This window comes from Kogia breviceps, chromosome 15, assembly GCF_026419965.1.
Source record: "Kogia breviceps isolate mKogBre1 chromosome 15, mKogBre1 haplotype 1, whole genome shotgun sequence".
Classification (NCBI taxonomy): domain Eukaryota; kingdom Metazoa; phylum Chordata; class Mammalia; order Artiodactyla; family Physeteridae; genus Kogia; species Kogia breviceps.
Genome location: NC_081324.1, coordinates 82,629,943 through 82,647,458, shown reverse-complemented (window position 1 = coordinate 82,647,458; position 17,516 = coordinate 82,629,943). Strand labels below are relative to the sequence as shown.

At 56.1% G+C, this 17,516-nt stretch overlaps 1 protein-coding gene and 1 pseudogene across 4 annotated transcripts in view; both read right to left on the bottom strand.

Moving 5' to 3' along the window:
- The window catches only part of BCL7A (BAF chromatin remodeling complex subunit BCL7A), a 29,912-nt gene extending 13,835 nt beyond the window's left edge, over positions 1-16,077 (bottom strand). For 3 of the 4 annotated variants that reach the window (XM_059040721.2, XM_059040720.2, XM_067014362.1), the window contains exons 1-4: positions 15,617-16,077; positions 15,069-15,164; positions 8,122-8,203; positions 4,522-4,618 (exon numbers count right to left, since the gene is read on the bottom strand). In XM_059040721.2, coding sequence (XP_058896704.1) covers positions 4,522-4,618; positions 8,122-8,203; positions 15,069-15,160 — 271 coding nt within the window. In that variant the 5' untranslated portion in view covers positions 15,161-15,164; positions 15,617-16,077. Of the gene's footprint in view, positions 1-4,521; positions 4,619-8,121; positions 8,204-15,068; positions 15,385-15,616 lie in introns of those variants that run through there. The other variant, XM_067014363.1, reaches the window with a different exon arrangement.
- Positions 1,471-1,674, bottom strand: LOC131742977 (U2 spliceosomal RNA; annotated as a pseudogene).
- Positions 16,078-17,516: the final 1,439 nt, after the last annotated feature.

The following is a 17,516-nucleotide window of genomic DNA, read 5'->3' as shown; positions in this document are numbered from 1 at the left end:
CCTTGCTGCCCGCAGCCCTACAGGACGCTCTTCCTGGGGAGGAGACACCTCTCCCTCCTGAGGCCCCTGAGCTGCCCACCCAGGGCCGCCCCACATGTCCTGCGCGGGGTGGAGCCTCATCTGATCTCCCCCTCCCCGACTCACCGAGGGGACTCCTGTGTTAGCGGCAGCCGACCGCAGACGGTGGCCCAGCATATTGAAAATCTTTGGGCCAAAAAAAAAAAAAAAAGGCGGGGGGGGCTTCCCTGGCAGTCCAGTGGTTAAGAATGCGAGCTCCCACCGCAGGCAACACGGGTTCGGGTTTGATCCCTGGTCGGGGAACCAAGGTCCTACATGCCATGCAGTGCGGCCAAAAAGAAATAAATAAAACAAAATCTTTGGGGGGTCACGTGAGGTCTCATTCTGGGTGAAGAAACCAGACATCTTGTGGGCCTGGCTCTGAAGCACTGCAAAGGCCAAAGCGCGGTCCCACAAGGCAGCACGGTCAAACCGTTTCATCGGATCTGATCCAGCTCTGGACCAATTCCACTTGATACAAAATAAAAGGGAGAGAGAGAGCAACAAGTTCACAGCAGAAAGTGGATATCCTATAGGACAACTGGCCCAGGCTTTCCGGCAAGTCAATGCGACTAGAGAAGAAAATAAATAAAAGGAGAAGCAGGGAAGATTACTGTCATATTACAGATTAAAGAAATTTAAGAGACCTAACAACTAGGCATGATGTGTATGGAATTTATGTGTACCCTGTTTTGAATGCGCCAGCTATGAGAGACATTTTGGGACAAACGGGGAATCTGAATACAGTCTGGAGTTTAAAAGTAAGGAATTAATTTTGTTAGAAGTGATAATGGTACAGTGGGTAGATAGAAATGTCATTTATCAGTGATGCGTGCTGAAGTGTTTAGGTACAGACTTAAGTATCATGATGTGGAGAAATGTACTTTAAAATCTTCTAGCACGGGTTGCATACAATTGTCAGAATTCCCTGAATCTTACGCTCGAGAGCTGTGCATGTTTTTACTTGTAAATTGTAGTTCAATTTAAAAACTTAACACATTAAAAAAAATAGATGAGGCAAATGTGGCATAACGTTATGAAAACCTAGGTGGGTAGGCATATGGCTTTCATCATGCTATTCTCTCTACTATTCTTTATTATGACATTTTTTCACAATCGAAAGGGAAAGGGGAAGAAAGTTAGCTGGGCGAGGGCATTAGGGCTTGAGCCGGGGGGCCACGCTGGGGATCCTGGGACACAACCCCCCCTTGTCCTGGACACCTTTTCTGGGGCACAAAGAGTCATTTTATTTTATTATTATTATTTTTTTGGCCACACCGTGAGGCTTGTGGGATCTTAGTTCCCGGACCAGGGATCAAACCCGGGCCCTCAGCACTGCCAGTGCCGAGTCCTAACCACTGGACCACCAGGGAAGGCCCCCCAGTTTGCCTTTTGATACTGAGTTACTCCCCAAGCGGGCGCGCCATTCCTGGGGGTACTGCAATACCAGGCTGACGTGTGGCGAGGACACACATCCACACATAGCAAAGCTCCTATTCCAACTGCCTGCTCCAAAAATCCGTTCAATATACAGTCCTTGGATAGAGGACGTATCAGGTATTAAACTGATAAGAACAGATACTACACTTGATCTTAGCCGAAAGGCCGAGAAGTGAGCAAAGGGTCATCTTAAACTAGAGACACCCATGTGGTGTTACCCTGCTTTTCTGGGCCATGCTGTGCACCTGGGACCAGGCCATTTTTGTAAAGACGAGAGAGAAAGAAAGAAAGAGAGACAGGGAAGGAAAGAGAAGCACATGGACACATCCAGGGCACCTACTACATGCTGGGCACCAGGCCAGGGCATTTACAGTCACCTCGTTTAATCTCAACAACCTCCCAGATGGGGAAACTGAGTGCCAGCAGCAGAGCCCCTGGCTCGGGCTGGTCTGCCCGGCCGCAAACCCCGAGGCTTTCCCTCTACCTCGACCTAGTGCAGAAGCGCCAGGCAGCCCTGCGGCCCTGACTTGGTAAATTGCATCTTATTTTAAGTGTACTCTGGGGCGCTCATTACACAAAAGCCTCCTCTGGTGAATTCTGGGACTTAAAAAAAAAAAAAAAAAAAAAATATATATATATATATATATATATATATAAACACTCCCTCGATTTATGAAAATCTCAGCCTCCTTCCTATGCCAGGATACATGGCCGTGTGTGGTGGAGGTACAGAAGGCAGAGGCTCAACCTATGGGTCCCAGCATTAGGTCATGCTAATTAAGGACAGTAAGCGCTCATGTTTAACAAGTCAGCGGCCCTGAGCTTTGCCTGGTAACCTGGAAACGGCGTGACCCCGATGCTTGGGCTGACCTCAGGTGGATCCTGGAGACTCACAGCTGGATGCAGATGCCCTGTCCCTTCATGTCCTCCTGTGCCCATCCTCCCGCCTGGAGCCTTCCAGATAACTCTACCCAGGCTCACAGCTTTCCCTGAGCTTTCACTCCCTGCAGTCGGACTTGGTCTTTCTTGGCTGTACATGTACTAAAATGGGAGGTGAGCAGAGCTCCTGAGTCGGGGAGCTGGGTTGCTCAGTATTCTAGATTTTTCTGGGGTGTTAAGTCTGGGCTAGTGGCCGTGAACTTGAATTCTGCCTCCTCCAAAGGACCGCAGGTGCCAGCACTGGCGTTTATGAACTCCCTGGCTCTGGACAGGTGACTTCGCCCCCTTGAGCCTTAGCTTCATGATCTGTACAAAGGCAGCTCGTCACCAGGATTAGACGAGGTAATGCCCAAAAGGGGCTTAGCAAGATGCTTGGCACACCGTGACGGCTTCTTAAACGTTAGCTACTGACCCGCCAAGGCCTTGAAGGGGTTATCTGATTCAATATTCGTAACGACCTTGTGAAGTAGGCATTACCACCCCAAGGCTACGGGTTCAATGCCTGGCCCAGGATCTCGCCATGACGGGTAGATCCTAGGAGAGTCACATTGGAGTCCACTGGGATCCTGCCCTCTGCTCGAAAAGGCTCTCACCTGTAATTCTATGAATTAACTGAAACCGAGCCAGGCCAGGGGCCTCCTCGGTCCCCACAGAGTGGGGATGTGAACCAGTGACAGAGGAACAGGGTACGTCCCAACTCAAATACCTATTTCTGAAAATGAAATGCATCCTGGCTACAATTATACGGCCAGTTGTTGGTGTGTGTGTGTGTGTGTGTGTGTGTGTGTGTGTGAGAGAGAGAGAGACACTTTCTTGACACGTTAGCTGTCAGCGAAGACCCCCCTGTGCTTCTCTGAAGCCAATTCAGCAACAAGCAAGACTCCTTGCCCTTGGAGCTTGTGACTGTTTCCCAGACTACTTGGTTGGGGCAAATGGGGAAGTTTGCTGGCCTCCCTTCCCCCAGAGTAAGACAGCCCCGGGCCTGGAGGGTTACGAACTAGATCCAACCAATATTCCCTCTTGATTTACTCGTTTATTTATCTAACATCACCTCGTCGTGCAAAAAGGCCTGGGTGGTCAGAAGTACAAAGACACTGAAGGTGGGATCAAGACAGAGACAGGCAAGTGCTCGGAGCTCTTAGACCGGCAGGGCCAGGCTGGGGACAAAACAGGAGGTGAGCCTGGTGGGCCTGGAGAGGCCACGCCCTCCCCGCAGGGACAGCTGCCCCTGTTCCAGCGGCCCGTCTGATTTCTCCAAGGATGGGAGAAATGCAAGTTTTCTGATTTATAAATATCAGAAACTCCATTTTTGAGAAACTTCTGGTTCAAATCCCTGAGGTTAGAAGTCAGGTCGTGGTTTTCCATGGCAGGATGACCGGGAGGGGACACCACGGGAATTGCTGGGAACATTCTGTCCTGATTTGGGCTGGTGACAAAGGTGTGTTCAGTTTGTGAACATCTCACGGAGCCACACACTTACGATTTGTGCCTTTTCCTCTCAGGTAAAAAGGTAAAAAAAAACACCCCACCAGCAGCATCAAAACAACTGCAGACTGGCTAAAGCATGTCAACAGCCTGGATCTGATCAGTGGGACACTGGTTACAACTTTTGAAACAAGACAGCAAAGGAAGTGAGGCAGTCGATGTAGAAGGGAAGGTCCCAGGGTCCCAGACTGATTCACATGAACTCAGAAATCCAGTTAGGGCTTCCCAGTAGCCCAAGCGAAGTAGGAAATAAGAGTCATTGATATGATATGTCAGGCCCAGGAGGAAAAAAGATAAGATTCCCCCCAAAATCTTCCTGGGCACATGGGGCGAACAGAACGTGTCCTGTGACATTTGTGTCACTGGGTGAGAAGGAGGTCTTATTTAATGTCGCTGGCTCATTTTATGAGTCTTGGCTTGCTGCTCTGGGAAAAGCAGCTTCTTCTCTGCTGAGCCTCCTCCTTGGCACAGAAGCCTCCAGGTCCTGCCCCTCGACTGGAATGTGAACAAACCTGCTGGTAAAACAAAAACACAACCAAGTGCTGCGGGCAGGAGGGGGGCCCCCCCGGCTGGCTGGCTGGCTGGTTGCGGGGAGCTCACCGTGCATGTCCATCATTCCTGGGGAGGAGCTGTTCTCTGGGGTGGTCACCTCTGAGCCACACTTCTCATCTTTGCCCTTTTTCTTGTTCTTGTTTTTCTGGAGGAGAAAAATGATGCAGAAACCGAGTCACCAAACTGTGTGTGTGTGTGTGTAAGCGCAGTGAATATTTTATTCCGCTGACTCATCCTGGAGCCCCCAGGGCTCTGGAGGGCTCAACTGGCCCGCATCTGAACCCGTCCCATGAGGAGCCTCACCTGCTCTGGAATCAAGGAGCCCTGTGGAGGGGAGGCTTCCGGGGCTGGGCTGGGGAGCTGGGGGTAAGGCTGCCTTGCTTCTGGGGCCAGCCCCGCAGGCATGCAAACACCCTGGCTGGCGGGAACTTCCTCTGGGGAAAAGGCCACGGTCACCCTGCCCGAGGCAGGTACAGTACCAGGGATGCCTGGCGAGGGATGGAAAAGACAGCTCACACATTTCCACTATCCTCAGGCCCCTGGGACTGCCTTCCTCAAAGACAGTCAGCTGACTTCCGGCCCGACACTGGGGACCGGGTGAGGAGGGAAAGGTCAAGGGGGAGGAGGGAAAGGTCAAGGGGGAGGAGGGAAAGGTCAAGGGGATGCTTCTTGTACGGGTTTCCATTTTTTACGGATGGAACGGAATCGTGTGGAAACAACCTAACTGTGTCCATTGGTAAAAGACTTGTTACACACATTACAGTACATTCGCTCAACGCAGTGGAAAGCAACAATTACGGAGTCCAAGTACAAGCTCTTCCCGTACTAATATGGAAGGATCTGCAGAAATAGTCACATATGAAAATATTTCAGCATCTCCGAGACGTATAAAAGAAAGGTGCAGGAACAGGTGAGCAGGGCGCTGCCACTGGTGGTGAAGGAAAAGCATGAGCGTGTGTTTGTATTTTGGGCGCACAACCTCTTTGGAAGGATAAACAAATACTGGTTGCCTCCTAGGAAGAGAGCTGCATGGGGTTGGAGGTGTTCAGCAGGGATGGGAAGCAGATGTGTAAAAAGATAAGACTGTAAAAAAAAAAAAGTAACATTTGAGGAATATGCGAACCTATAGAAACAGAAAGTAGACTGGTGGTTTCCAGGATCTCGGGGAGGGTACGCGTTCTGTTTTCGGGGTAACGAAAATGTTCTGGAATTACAGCGGTGATGGCTGCACGACTGTAAATATACCAACACTGACTGGCAAACTTTAAAAGAGTGAATTTTATGGCACGTGGACGGTTTTCGTTTTTAAAAAGTTTTAAAGTAACAACTGAATTTTGTAACATGTTCTACCTATTTAAGAGAAGACAATTTTCAAGAGCTCTGAAGAAAAAAAAAAAAAAATGATGTAACCACGTCATCACTGGGCGTTTGAAAACAAGAAAAGAGGGACTTCCGTTGGTGGTCAGGTAGTTAAGGCTCCACGCTTCCAATGCAGGGGACGTGGGCAGGATCCCCGGTCAGGGAACTAAGATCCCACGTGCCGTGTGGCCAAAAAAAAAAAAAAAAAAAAAAACCAACCAAAACCGAAAACCTGAAAAGCTATCCCTTCCCACCGCAGATCACCAGCCGCGACCATCAGAGATTCAGATTCAGCTATTCAGGGTGAGGCCCAGGAACCTGAATTTTGTTGAGGCTCCCAGGGGATCTAATGCTCAGCCAGGCATGGGACCCACCAGCCTAGAGGAAGGGGGGAGGAGTATTGTACATCTTGGCTCAGAGATGACAGCGAATTAGCATCCGAGCACCGTCTGCACAGCTGCGCTGAGCTAAGTTCTTCCCATATGATATATTGCCTTTGCTCTGTCGCAGAAACCCCAGGAGCTGGGTGTTACTGTCCCACAGCACAAAAGAGGGAACTAACCTAAGCAAGGTGGGGTCTCCTGTCTGGCATCACGGGTTAACTGGGGGTGGTCTGTCCAAATCCAAATCTTGAGGTCTTTGCCCAGCCCCAGGCTGCCCTGGTCCTTCCCGATAGCCCATATATTACATTCTCTCCTTCATCACAATCCATTTGGCACTTGCCTGATGTCTGTTTCATGCTATTCTATAATTATCTTCCCCCAACAAGATTATACATTCCTTGAGAGCAGGGACCACATCTTCTCAAATGCAACCGGCGTTTATACAACACCTAATGACGTGCAAGGCGCAGACACGGGTGCGAGCCAGGAGCTGCCTTCGAGGAGGCTGGCTGCACTCTGCTCTGCTCCCCCCTCCGGAACGGCCGGCACCAAAGGCCAGGACAGTCTGTGTCGGTGCCTCTGGGGAAAGCAGCCCTGGTGGCGCCACGAACCACCCCAGGTGAGGACCGGAAGGGATGACAAGCTCCCACATTCTCAGCCCAGCACCGACCCACCCAGGGGCCGCGTGTGATCCAAGGGTCAAGAATGGAGCCTCAGCCCTGCCAGGAGACCCAAGACTCGTGGGACAGGTCACTGGAGACTGTGGAGGGAGGCTTTATCCCACGTTTTTTTTGTTTTTTTGTTTTTTTTTTGGCCACGCCACGCGGCATGCAGGATCTTAGTTCCCCGGCCAGGGATTGAACCCGTGCCCTCTGCAGTGGTAGTGTGGAATCCTAACCACTGGACCGCCAGGGAAGTCTCTGCCCCGCCTTACGGCCCCTAGAAACCTACCAATCATGCCCACTGCCACGACTGGAGGCACGTGATCCGTGAGAGCCGAGCCACCCTTACACAGCAGGGAAGGCACTCAGGCAGGAGGAACAGCCCATGCAAAGGCCTGTCAGCGGGACCATTCTGGATTTTGACTGGAAATGAGAGCAGCTGACCTGTGGGTCTTGGAGGGTAACTGGCCTGGGAACCACCAAGCTGAAAAACTATCCGTGATGCGGGGCGGGCCTGTCATCAATGCCTCCCTGAGATCAAGCACAGCCACCAGGGCTCCCTCTAGTGGTCAGAGTCACCGCCCCTCCTGGAACCCTCCCCCGTCAATGGCCCCTGCTTCTCAGCACCAAACCTCCACACTGGGGTCACCCTTCGCCAGCAGCTCCAACCACCAGAAGGCTCTCCAAGAGTGGGCAGAGTATGTGCTTTGGAGTCAAAAGACCCGACATTTGCTGTGTGACTCCGGGGAAACGGCTTCGCCTCTCTGAGCCTGTGTCCTCCCTTGTCCAGAGCGGATAAAGAGCTCAACTCCGCCAAGTAATGCCTGGCAGACGGTCAGGTGCCAAGAACAGCACTACAACGATGGGGGAGGGTCTGCCCGGCTGCAGGTACCGCCACCACGCCCGCTGCAAAGCCTTGGTGCCCAGGGCCTCGGGGAGGGGATGCCTGTGCACTAAGCAGTGTGCCCACTGGAGAACCACGGGGCTGTCAGGCCCGAAGAGGTGACTTACAGGGGATACTCCCCACCTCTCTGAGGGCCAAACTCTGGGGCTGGGTGATGGGGGGAGGGGTAGACACAGGTCCAGCAGCCTCTCCGGCCCTCAGCTGGGCCCTCCTGCTGCCCAGGTGGCCTCGGCCCCAGGGTCCCCCGCATGGTGGGTGGCAGCGGACGGCCCCCCTTCCTGTGATGGGAAGGCGTGTGGATGGACGGCCCCACCCCAGGGGACCGGCCTCACATACTCACATCATCAACCTTTGGCTCCGTCACAGGGACCCACTTGTAGATTCGCAGGGATGTGTCACCCACAGTCACCCACTTCTTCTCCCTGCAGAGGACGAGGAAGAGCCCATGACCAGGGGGCTCCAGGGGCAGGGCCCTGCTCACGCTGGCCGGGGGGCACAGGCCGCACTCCCTTGGAGCAGCTGTGACACGGTGACGGCTCCAGGCAGGGCTGAGAGAACATCTCCGGATCACACAGACGAGGGCTTGAGCCCCAGCTCTGCTGCTCGCAGGCTGGGGGCCCCTGGGCAAGTCACTTCACCAGCCCGAGCCTCAGTTTCCCCATCTGCTAGACCACGTGGGGTCGTCAATCTCTCCAGGCTGCCGCGAGGGAGACAAAGCCTGTCGACTGCTTCCGCGTGCCCTGGTAAGACTGGGGGGGAGGGAGGGGCTGCCACTAGGACGATCCCTCCGGGTAGAGGCCTTCACCCCACGGAGCCGGCGAACTGGGCCACCCGAGCCCCGCTGGGCAGCAGAGAGGGCTTCACACCAACAGGGCATTTCCTCCGCGGGGGTGGGAGGGTCTTCCCCAAGGGCACCCAGGGGCTCACCCTGCCCCCTGTCAACGCCCCCGAGGCCGTGGGAAGGGCAAACGCCAGCTGGATCAGCCCCGGGGAACGGAGAGCAGGGGGGGAACCTGGATGCCCAGTGGCCTCAGCCCCAAGGGCAGTCCGCAGATGCTGAAACCGAGGGGCTGCAACAGAGAAGCACAGCCCTGTCTGTGGGCGGCCGCGGCCGGGAGGTTGCCTGCCCCGAGACCCTGTACCTCGGTTCGGAGACAGGCTTCAGGTCCAGGGTCTCAGCTCCTAGCGTCTGCACAGCTGCCCCCGATCCACCCCCAGCCGCATCCTAAACTCCTGGGGCCCAGTGCCCAGGGCCCCCGGCTGCCAAAGGCAGGTTGACGGTGAGAAGCAAATCACAAGCCATGAGAAGGAAGGGGGTGACTGCTTTCCACGAAGGGTGATGATGGGAATTACCACTCTCTCCTCCTACCTCTCTGCTTCGAGCGTCGTCCTTCTCTAGCTATATCCGCACCCCCCCACCCCCGCCTCCCAACTTCGGGCCTCGACCTCCGGCAGCCTACGAGTCAGGCCCTGTCACCTCCTGCCCCTAACACTACGAGTGACAGCCAGAGGCCACGTGCCTGAGGACACCACGGCTAAGGGAGAGCCCCCCGAGAAGGAAAGCTGGAGTTTCAACCAGGGAGCTGGGCTCTGGAGTCCACGATTTGATGGGACAGCCAGACGTACACCTGCTGTAGGTGGCATAGCGGCCGGGAGCTCTCAGCAATGTTAGCGACACGGGGCCCACCAGAGCCGAGAATTACGTGCGGCTGTGGGCGCCTTGTCCAGCCTCCCCACCAAGACCTTGGCCTTGGGTCCTCTTCTCCATGGGCAAGTAGCCCTCCCAAGCTGGTGGGACACGTTACCGCCAGCGAGCACCCGTTCACCACTGGGGGTTCTGGGTGCCCGAGCACACTCAAGACCAGCTGACCCAAACCACGGACACTTGCACTGCCCAGACGGTGCCTGCTCGGGTCCCAAAGTGCCCGGCTGGAGGAGGCTAGGGCCTGGCTTTCCTTATTCTACTATGACCATTTCTAGTGCCTTCTGTGTGCTAAGCACCGTACACACTCTCATCTTCCCAGAACCTCTCGTGGCAGTAACTGTCACCTTTGCTGTTTGACAGATAAAGAAACTGAGGCGGGGTGGGGCGGGGGGTGGAGTCATTCTCCCCAGAGCCAGTGTTCAAATCTCCACGCCACACTGCTTTTCGGAGCAGCAACCCCTGCCCCATCGCTGCCCCATTTGGCCCTGAGAGAATTGAATAAATTCAAGCACCTAAGTCACCACCCACCTGTCCCCAGCCTCTCAGAGGCAGGATGGACGACCCACAAGCCCAGCCTTTCCCCTGCTTCATGCTGAATAACCAGCAGGTGCTTGGAAGGGACAGAGACATTCCAAGAAACGACCTTGGTGACAAAGCAACAATCATGATGGCCATTGTGCGCTGAGGGCTTCCGTGCCAAGCACTCTACTTACAGGCCCTCTCTCCCGACAACTGCCAATAGGCCTGTGAGAGGGAGACTACTGTCACCCCGCTTTATAGATGGGGAAATGGGAGGCCCAGAGAAGTTGTACCAGTAGCTCATGGTTGCACAGCTAGTCAACGGCAGAACCGGACTGGACACGGGCTCTGACCCCTGCTGTTCTGTCTCCCGTAACAAATCTAAGAAATGACTCCACAGAGCACGTCGGTGACAGAAGCTGTTCAAAGAAGCACAAATTGCCCAAATCCCATGCAAATGGCCAAAGGCACTCGCTCCTCGCAAGCCCCTGAACTGGCTTCCTCGGCCGGGGCACCAGTAGGTCAGCAAATCCAAGGCTTAATTGTGTTTTTAAGAAAAAAAAAAAAAAAAAGTAATTGACTTGCAATGCACAGGACACCTCTCCGGGCAGAAAGTGTGTCAGATCTGGGCTTCGCAGGCCACACCTGACCCAAGATGAACGTGTCAAGTGGCAGGTGCTTCCCAGAGAGGTTACAGGCCCTGCAGGGTCTGAGCTGAACACAGCTAGGCTCTGGTGCCTCCCTTGGTCCGAGTTCCCAACTCACCCCAGGGATTAGAAACCCGTTCTCCAGTTGCATTTCTAGGTGTGGGCATTGAAATGGGGCCATGGGACAGAGGGAAGAGCCTTGAGAACCTGACCTCAGCCTGGAATCCGGCCAGCAGCCACCCAGGGAGACACAGGCCCCAGAGCTCAGGGGTGAGTCACTGAGTAAGTAGCCGGTACTTCAGAGACACATCCAGGGAGCACCGGGTGTGTCATCAAGCCAGCGGGCTGGCAGCGCCTCGGGAAATGACACAGGGACTCCAGAGAGCAGCTGAGGGTTCCCACCACCACCTCCAAACCCATCACCCTAGAACACACAGCCCCCCAACCCCAAAGGAAGGTAATATTAAGCTGTACTTAATTACATCTGCAGTGGCAAACAAGTGGCCAACAGGCGTGTTTTGTATGGTCTGTCTGCATGGTACTTTAAAACATTTGAATCAATTGCCAGACTTAAAAAAAAAAAAGCCAGACGCCACATTAAAATCCGGATTCCTGGACACTCTCAAAAACACATTCTGGCCGCGAGGGGCCCACATGCCCCAAGGAGCACTGACTCCCTCCAGGTGGGGCCCTGTGGCTCCCTCGGGTCCTCCAAGTCTCACCACCTGTAGGCACTGGGCTCGGATTCACCCCAACCACCGGGCCGCAGCCCAACCCTGCCACGAAGCTGCCCTGGGCACGGCCTGAGCCCTCCTGCCTTGCTGGCCCCTGGTAACCAGCCAGGCTTAAGTGCCTCTCTCTTCCCCACCAGGCTTGGGCTCCTGGACAAAAGAAGCAAATGAGGTCCCAGCTGTAGGAGTAGAGCCCCAAATGCTCCTCCCCAGCACAGGCTCCTGTGTAAACTATGAGCACCCCTCTCCCCAGATTCTCTAGGCCGAGGGCAATTTCTAATGTTCCCCCAAGGTCAGGTCCAAGGAAGGGCTAGCCAGCCAGGGTGACCTGACTCCCTCAAAGAGGGCTCCGAACCCTTCACTTCCGATCCACTTCCCAGGGCTAGTCCTTGATGCCGTAGGAGGCCTGGCTACAGCTGGCCTCATCCATACTAGGCCCAGGCCCGCTTGACCTGCCCTGTGCCTGGTAGAAGGGTGCCCCTGGAAGTACCAAGGTGAGGGTCTAGGCACAGTCAGACCTCCCCCCCGCCCCCAGAGATGGGCGGGAAGTCTCGGGGAACAGGCCTCTCTCTCTCCCTGTCTTCACAAGCCACCGAGGGACCCTTCAGACCACGGATCCGGGGGTGCCAGGCCTAAGCCTGCTTCCAGGCTCAAGCCTTTGCCTCCTGCCCAGGGTCTCCCCCTGCCCTGCTTTTCTCCGCCCACACCGGGCCTCCTAACCCTGCCCCAGCTGCCCCAAAACGAGCCCACCATTTCGTTCTTCCTTCTCGTTCTGGCTGCCTCTCACTCCACCAACCTGCCTTGCTGGGACACAGAAAGGAGAGGAGAAACGGCCGGGAGCTACCGACAGGGTGGCCGTGGCTGGCTGCTGGCTTTCTCCAGGGCAGGGGACGGGTAGGGCCAGCAGAAGGGGGTATTTTTAGGGGTCCCTGGGACCGAAGAGAAATACCACCCTAGGCTTACAGGCTAAGTGGTATGCCAGGCACCTCCATTCTGGATTAAAAACAAAAACACGAAACAAAACAGGATGCAGAGTTAAATTGGAATTTCAGATAAATGATGAATAATTTTTTTAGTATAAGTATGTCTCAACTAGTGCGTGAAACATACTTACACTAAAAAAAAAAGTATTTAAAAATATTATTTCCTTGTTTATCTGAAATTCAAATTTAACTGGGTGTCCCATAATCTTATTTGCTAAATCTGGCAACCCAGTGTCCCAGCCAGTGGTGAAATGCACGGTTGGTGGTCACACAGTTAATAAACAACCCCAAACCACAAGGGCTGACTGGAAGAGGCATTCTGAAGGCACAGAGAGGGTGAGATTTGGCTTCTCGGGGCTGGGGAAACCTAGGAAACAAGGGGAAGTCTTTTTTTACTTAGAATGGGTAGGAGAAAAAGAAGAAAAAAAAAAATCAGCAAAATGCAAGTTTCTACCTCACAGTAAGGACCGCATTTAATGACTGCAGGATAAGTGCTTTTCGGGACATGATGTTATCCCAGAAGGAGAGAAGGTAGCACAGGAAGCTCTTGTCGTGGTTAGAGAAGTTACGTGGTTAGCCCAAGGTCACACTGGAAGCCCAGCCATGAGATCCCAAAGCCTGAGGTCTTTAGAGGACTTGACTCGTAGTTTCCCAAGACACAAAAAAGGGAGGGAGACACGTTCTCCTCTCGTCCCCCCGAAACACAGGCCTCGTCGGCAGCGGGCTGAGCAGCGCTGAGGGCCACCAGGCCAGCTGCTCTGGGGCCGGCAGGGCGGAAAACCCCACACAGCTCCATTTGCCCTCCCAGCCGAGCAGCCGTCAGGGTGCAGGAGCCTCCGCCAGGCTGGACACCTGGAGCGCGAGGCCCCGCCAAGCCTCCCGCGGCACGGAAAGGCAGCCGGCCCCCACCCCTTTCTCACCTCCAGGCTGGTGACAGAAGGGACTCAGGCCCAGACAACAGCTCTTTCTTTGCACAGGCGTTCAGGCAGGGGACGACTCCAGCCTTCCCTCTGGGAATCCCGCAGGAGAGGGGGTGGTGGGCTTGTTTTCCAGTGTGCGTTTTGGCCTGCAGCTGTTTCTGCCATTTTTAAATGGCTCCAGTCCGGGCACTGGGCGCCCTGCGCACCAGGGGAGCTCCCACGGCAGGGAAGACTTGGATCTCAACTTTGGAAGGCCTTCCCTTCTCACGGTTCTGAAAATTCTTTGTCCCACTAGAGCCAAACGCAGCCCTGGGCCGGGCATCCGGCCATCTGCAGACAGCCCTTTCCATAGGCGGCCCGGGAGCACGCGGACTTTATTGATTTTCCTCTTTTGCCTTTTTTGTTGGGTTTGACTCAGAAAGGACAGCTAACTTGTGACACGGCCAGACTGGAGGCTAGCCCCCAGTGGTTTTGAGGGACCGAGGCGAGGCGTTACTCAAGAAATGACACCCCTAAACATAAAAAGAACCCGCCACGGGGCCTGCGGGGTTTGCAGGCTTTAAATAAAGGGTCAGGACGAGCCCGCGGGCGCTGACACTCGAACGGCGCCGCGGCTCCTCTCCCTCCCTGACCCTGGTGAGGCCGTGGGAAAAAAATAATAAAGTTGAAATCCGGGAGCTGGGAGTTTTCAACAAGTCCGCCCCAACCTGGCGATCGGCTCGCGCCTCGGGCCTGGCCCTCGGGCCGATTCCGAGACAGACCCGGACGAGGCCGGGCAAACGTTCAGTCGTATTAATTACAACCAGGCCACGCCGGACCGAATCTAACGTGAGCTGGAGAAACCGCACGGCCGACACCGAGTCCCCCCTCAACCCCCGCGCAGAGAACAAAAACAACGGCTCTCTCCGCAAAACAAACGCGAGCTGCCGGGTTCGGACAGGCAGACGCGGCCCAGGACCGGGGTCTGGCCCCCCCATATTCGCTCGCCCGGACCCCCGCGCCCGGATCCGGGCACAGCGGGGCGGGAGGGGGCCGCCCGGAGCCCCGGGCCCCGCGGCCGCCGCCGGCGTTTCCTCCTCGCGCTCGCCCCCATCTTTCTTCCTCGCCAAGAGCCCTCGCTCCAGGCAGCCCAAAGCGCTAAATTTAAACGGCTCGCGCTCTGCAAACTCCGCAGACTCGAGGGCGCCGGGCCTGGGAGGCGGGGAGCGAGCGAGCCAGCCAGCCAGCCGGCCGCGGAGGGAGGGAGGGAGAGAGGGAGGCCCGGCGCGGGCAAGGGCGCGGGGGCTGGCGCTGCGCCGCCCGGGGCGCGCGGGTAGGAGACGGAGACGGCGGCGGCGGCCCGCTCGGTGCCTGCACAATGGAGCTCGCGCTCTCCCCTCCGCCGCCGGCATCGCGGCCCCGGCGCGCGGGAAGCCGCTTTCATGTGACTTGCACAAAACGAAATGGCTTCTGGGGCCGGCCCCGAGCCCCCCTCCCGGGAGCCGACCGCCGCGCCGGGGACTGCCCGCCGCTCCACCGCCCGGCCCGGGGCGCCCGCCGCCTCCAGGCTGCCGCCGCCGCGCCAGGTGGGCGACAGGCGCGAGCGCACCTGGGCAGCGGCCGCGGCCCCCGCCGCGCGCAGGTGACCCGGCTCGCGCGCCGCCCGCCTTCTCCAACTCCCGGGCCCGCGGGCGGCCCGGGGCGCTGCGCCCCGCCGGCTTTTTGTATCTGGTCTCGGGATTCGGGGCGACCGCGGCGCGAGCCTGCAAGCGAACGAGAGAACAAGCCGGCGCCTCCGCTTACCATTTGCGCACTTTCTCGATAGCCGCCATGACCCTCTTGATATCATCTTTGGCCCGGCTCCTGGTCTCGGCTCGAACCGACCTGCCCGACATGGTTCTGGCGGGGAGAGAGAGGCTGGGGGAGCGCGCCCGCCGGGTCCTGCTCGCGCTCCGCGGCGGCCACACTCGCGCCCGCCCGCCCGCTCACTCACACAGAAGACACACACAGAGACACACACACACATACACACACACACACAGACACACACACTCGCACACATACACACACACACACACAAAGCCTAGTGCCGCCGCGCGCCCAGGGCCCAGTGCGCAAGCGCCGGGCGGCAGCTGCACCGAGCAGGGGGAGCAGCGCCGCCGCGGCCGCCGGTAGTGCGGCCTCCGGGCGCCGCAGCCGCCGCGGGGCAGCGCCGCGAGCCTCTCCGCCCACCCGGGGGAGGCGCCCGCGACCCCCCGCTCCCCGGGGAGGCGGCGAGGGGCACCCGGCGACCCCCGGCTCCGGGCACGCTGAGGCGAGGCGGGCCGGCGGACGTGCGCGCGGACACTTACTCGGAGGCCGCAGGTGCCGGGGGGTCCCCGGGAGAGGGCGGGCCGGCGGGGCGGCCGGCCGTGGAGGGAGCGCATTCCTGGGGAGCCAGCGCGGCAGCCCATCCGCTGCCCCGGCTGTGTGGCAGCGTCTGCAGTAATGGAAGTTTCCTGTGGGGCTCCCGATTTCTCCGAGTTGAAGGCGCCGATTCGGGACGCGAGGTGCTCTTGGAAAGAGGAGAAACGCGGACCTCTGCTGACCCTCTGCCCGGTTTAAATACGCGAGCTAGGACGTCGCTTCCCTATCCTTCGTCCTTTTGGAAAACGAGGGTGGGAGGAAAGGTGCCTGGGGTGACCACTAGAGACAGCCGACCTTGCTTATGAAACAGCTTTCGGCGCAGGAAAAGCTCGAGGATTATTTATCAGCATTTCAACAGGGGCTCTTAGACCTTTCCTCCTAGTGATAAGTTGCCCTTGCCATAAATAAGGTGAGGGGGCCCAGGCTGGGGTTTCTGTTCGAGAACCACGAGTTGAGTTTGAGCCACTCCTGATGTAAGTCCCAGGCTCAGCCCAGGTGCTGCCACCTCACAAATGACCCTGGCAGGTAAAATGGACTGGCCAGCGACAAGGACTTCCGGGCTGGTTTCTTCCCCGTGGTGCCTTAGGACAGCTCCGCACGAATCTGCAGTTACCAGGATAAGCCAGGGGCCTCAGCCTTGTGTTCAGCTGCAGCTAAACTATCTTGACCAGAGCCGATTCGTGCCCAGGTGGATGGTGGGGAAAAAGAATGACCCCGTTAGCAAGCCCAGTGCCTTGGAGATCAACTAACCCAACATCAGTCATTTTACATGGAGGGAAACTGAGTCCCAGGGAAGTGCAAGGACAGAGCCATAAGCTAGATGTTTGTCTTCCACTCATTCTGAAACCAAGCCCTTGCCCCTGAGGTTTTGGTTTGGGGGAGAAAAGCTTCTGGCGATACGGAGTGGAAGCTGAATTGCAGGCCTTTTCCTACGCATGTCCTTTTACCGTCCCAAACCCCAAGTTCCTGATGGGAGGATTATATGGGAAAACATGTAACCGTGGGTCATAAAACAACGGTCTCATACCATTGGCCCTCTGACTTACCTGGCCAGCAGATACATGCTTAAGGTTACACAGAACTTTTTAAAGCATATATTTGAATTAAAAATGGGAAGATATATTTTAAAATCCAAGTATTGAATGATGAATGGACAAATAGGCATATCTATACAATAGAATATTATTCAGCCATTAAAAAGGAATAAAGTACTGATACATGCCATGGCATGGATGAACTTTGAAAACGTCCTAAGTAGAAGAAGCCAGTCAGGGCTTCCCTGGTGGCGCAGTGGTTGAGAGTCCGCCTGCCGATGCAGGGGACACGGGTTCGAGCCCCGGTCCGGGAGGATCCCACATGCCGCGGAGCGGCTGGGCCCGTGAGCCGTGGCCGCTGGGCCTGCGCGTCCGGAGCCTGTGCTCCGCAACGGGAGAGGCCACAACAGTGAGAGGCCCGCGTACCGCAAAAAACAGAAGCCAGTCACAAAAGGACACATATTGTATGATTCCACTTCTATGAGTAATCTAGACTAGGCAAATCCCTAGAGACAGAAACCAGAGGGACTGCAGGGAGGGGGGAATGGGGAGTGACTTCAGATGGGTACAGGTTTTCCTTTTGGGGTGATAACAAAGTTCTGAAAGTAGGTAGTTGTGATGGTTGCACAACATTGTGAACGTGCTTTTTCTGTCGCTGAATTGTACACTTTAAAATTGTTACAGTGGTCAATTTTACATTATGTGTATTTTGCCACAATAAAAAGAAATCCAAATATCCAGCTTCTCTAGAGATAGCAGCAGACCTGCAAACTGGGCCCCAAGTGCCACATGGCAACGATCAGCCGGCCCC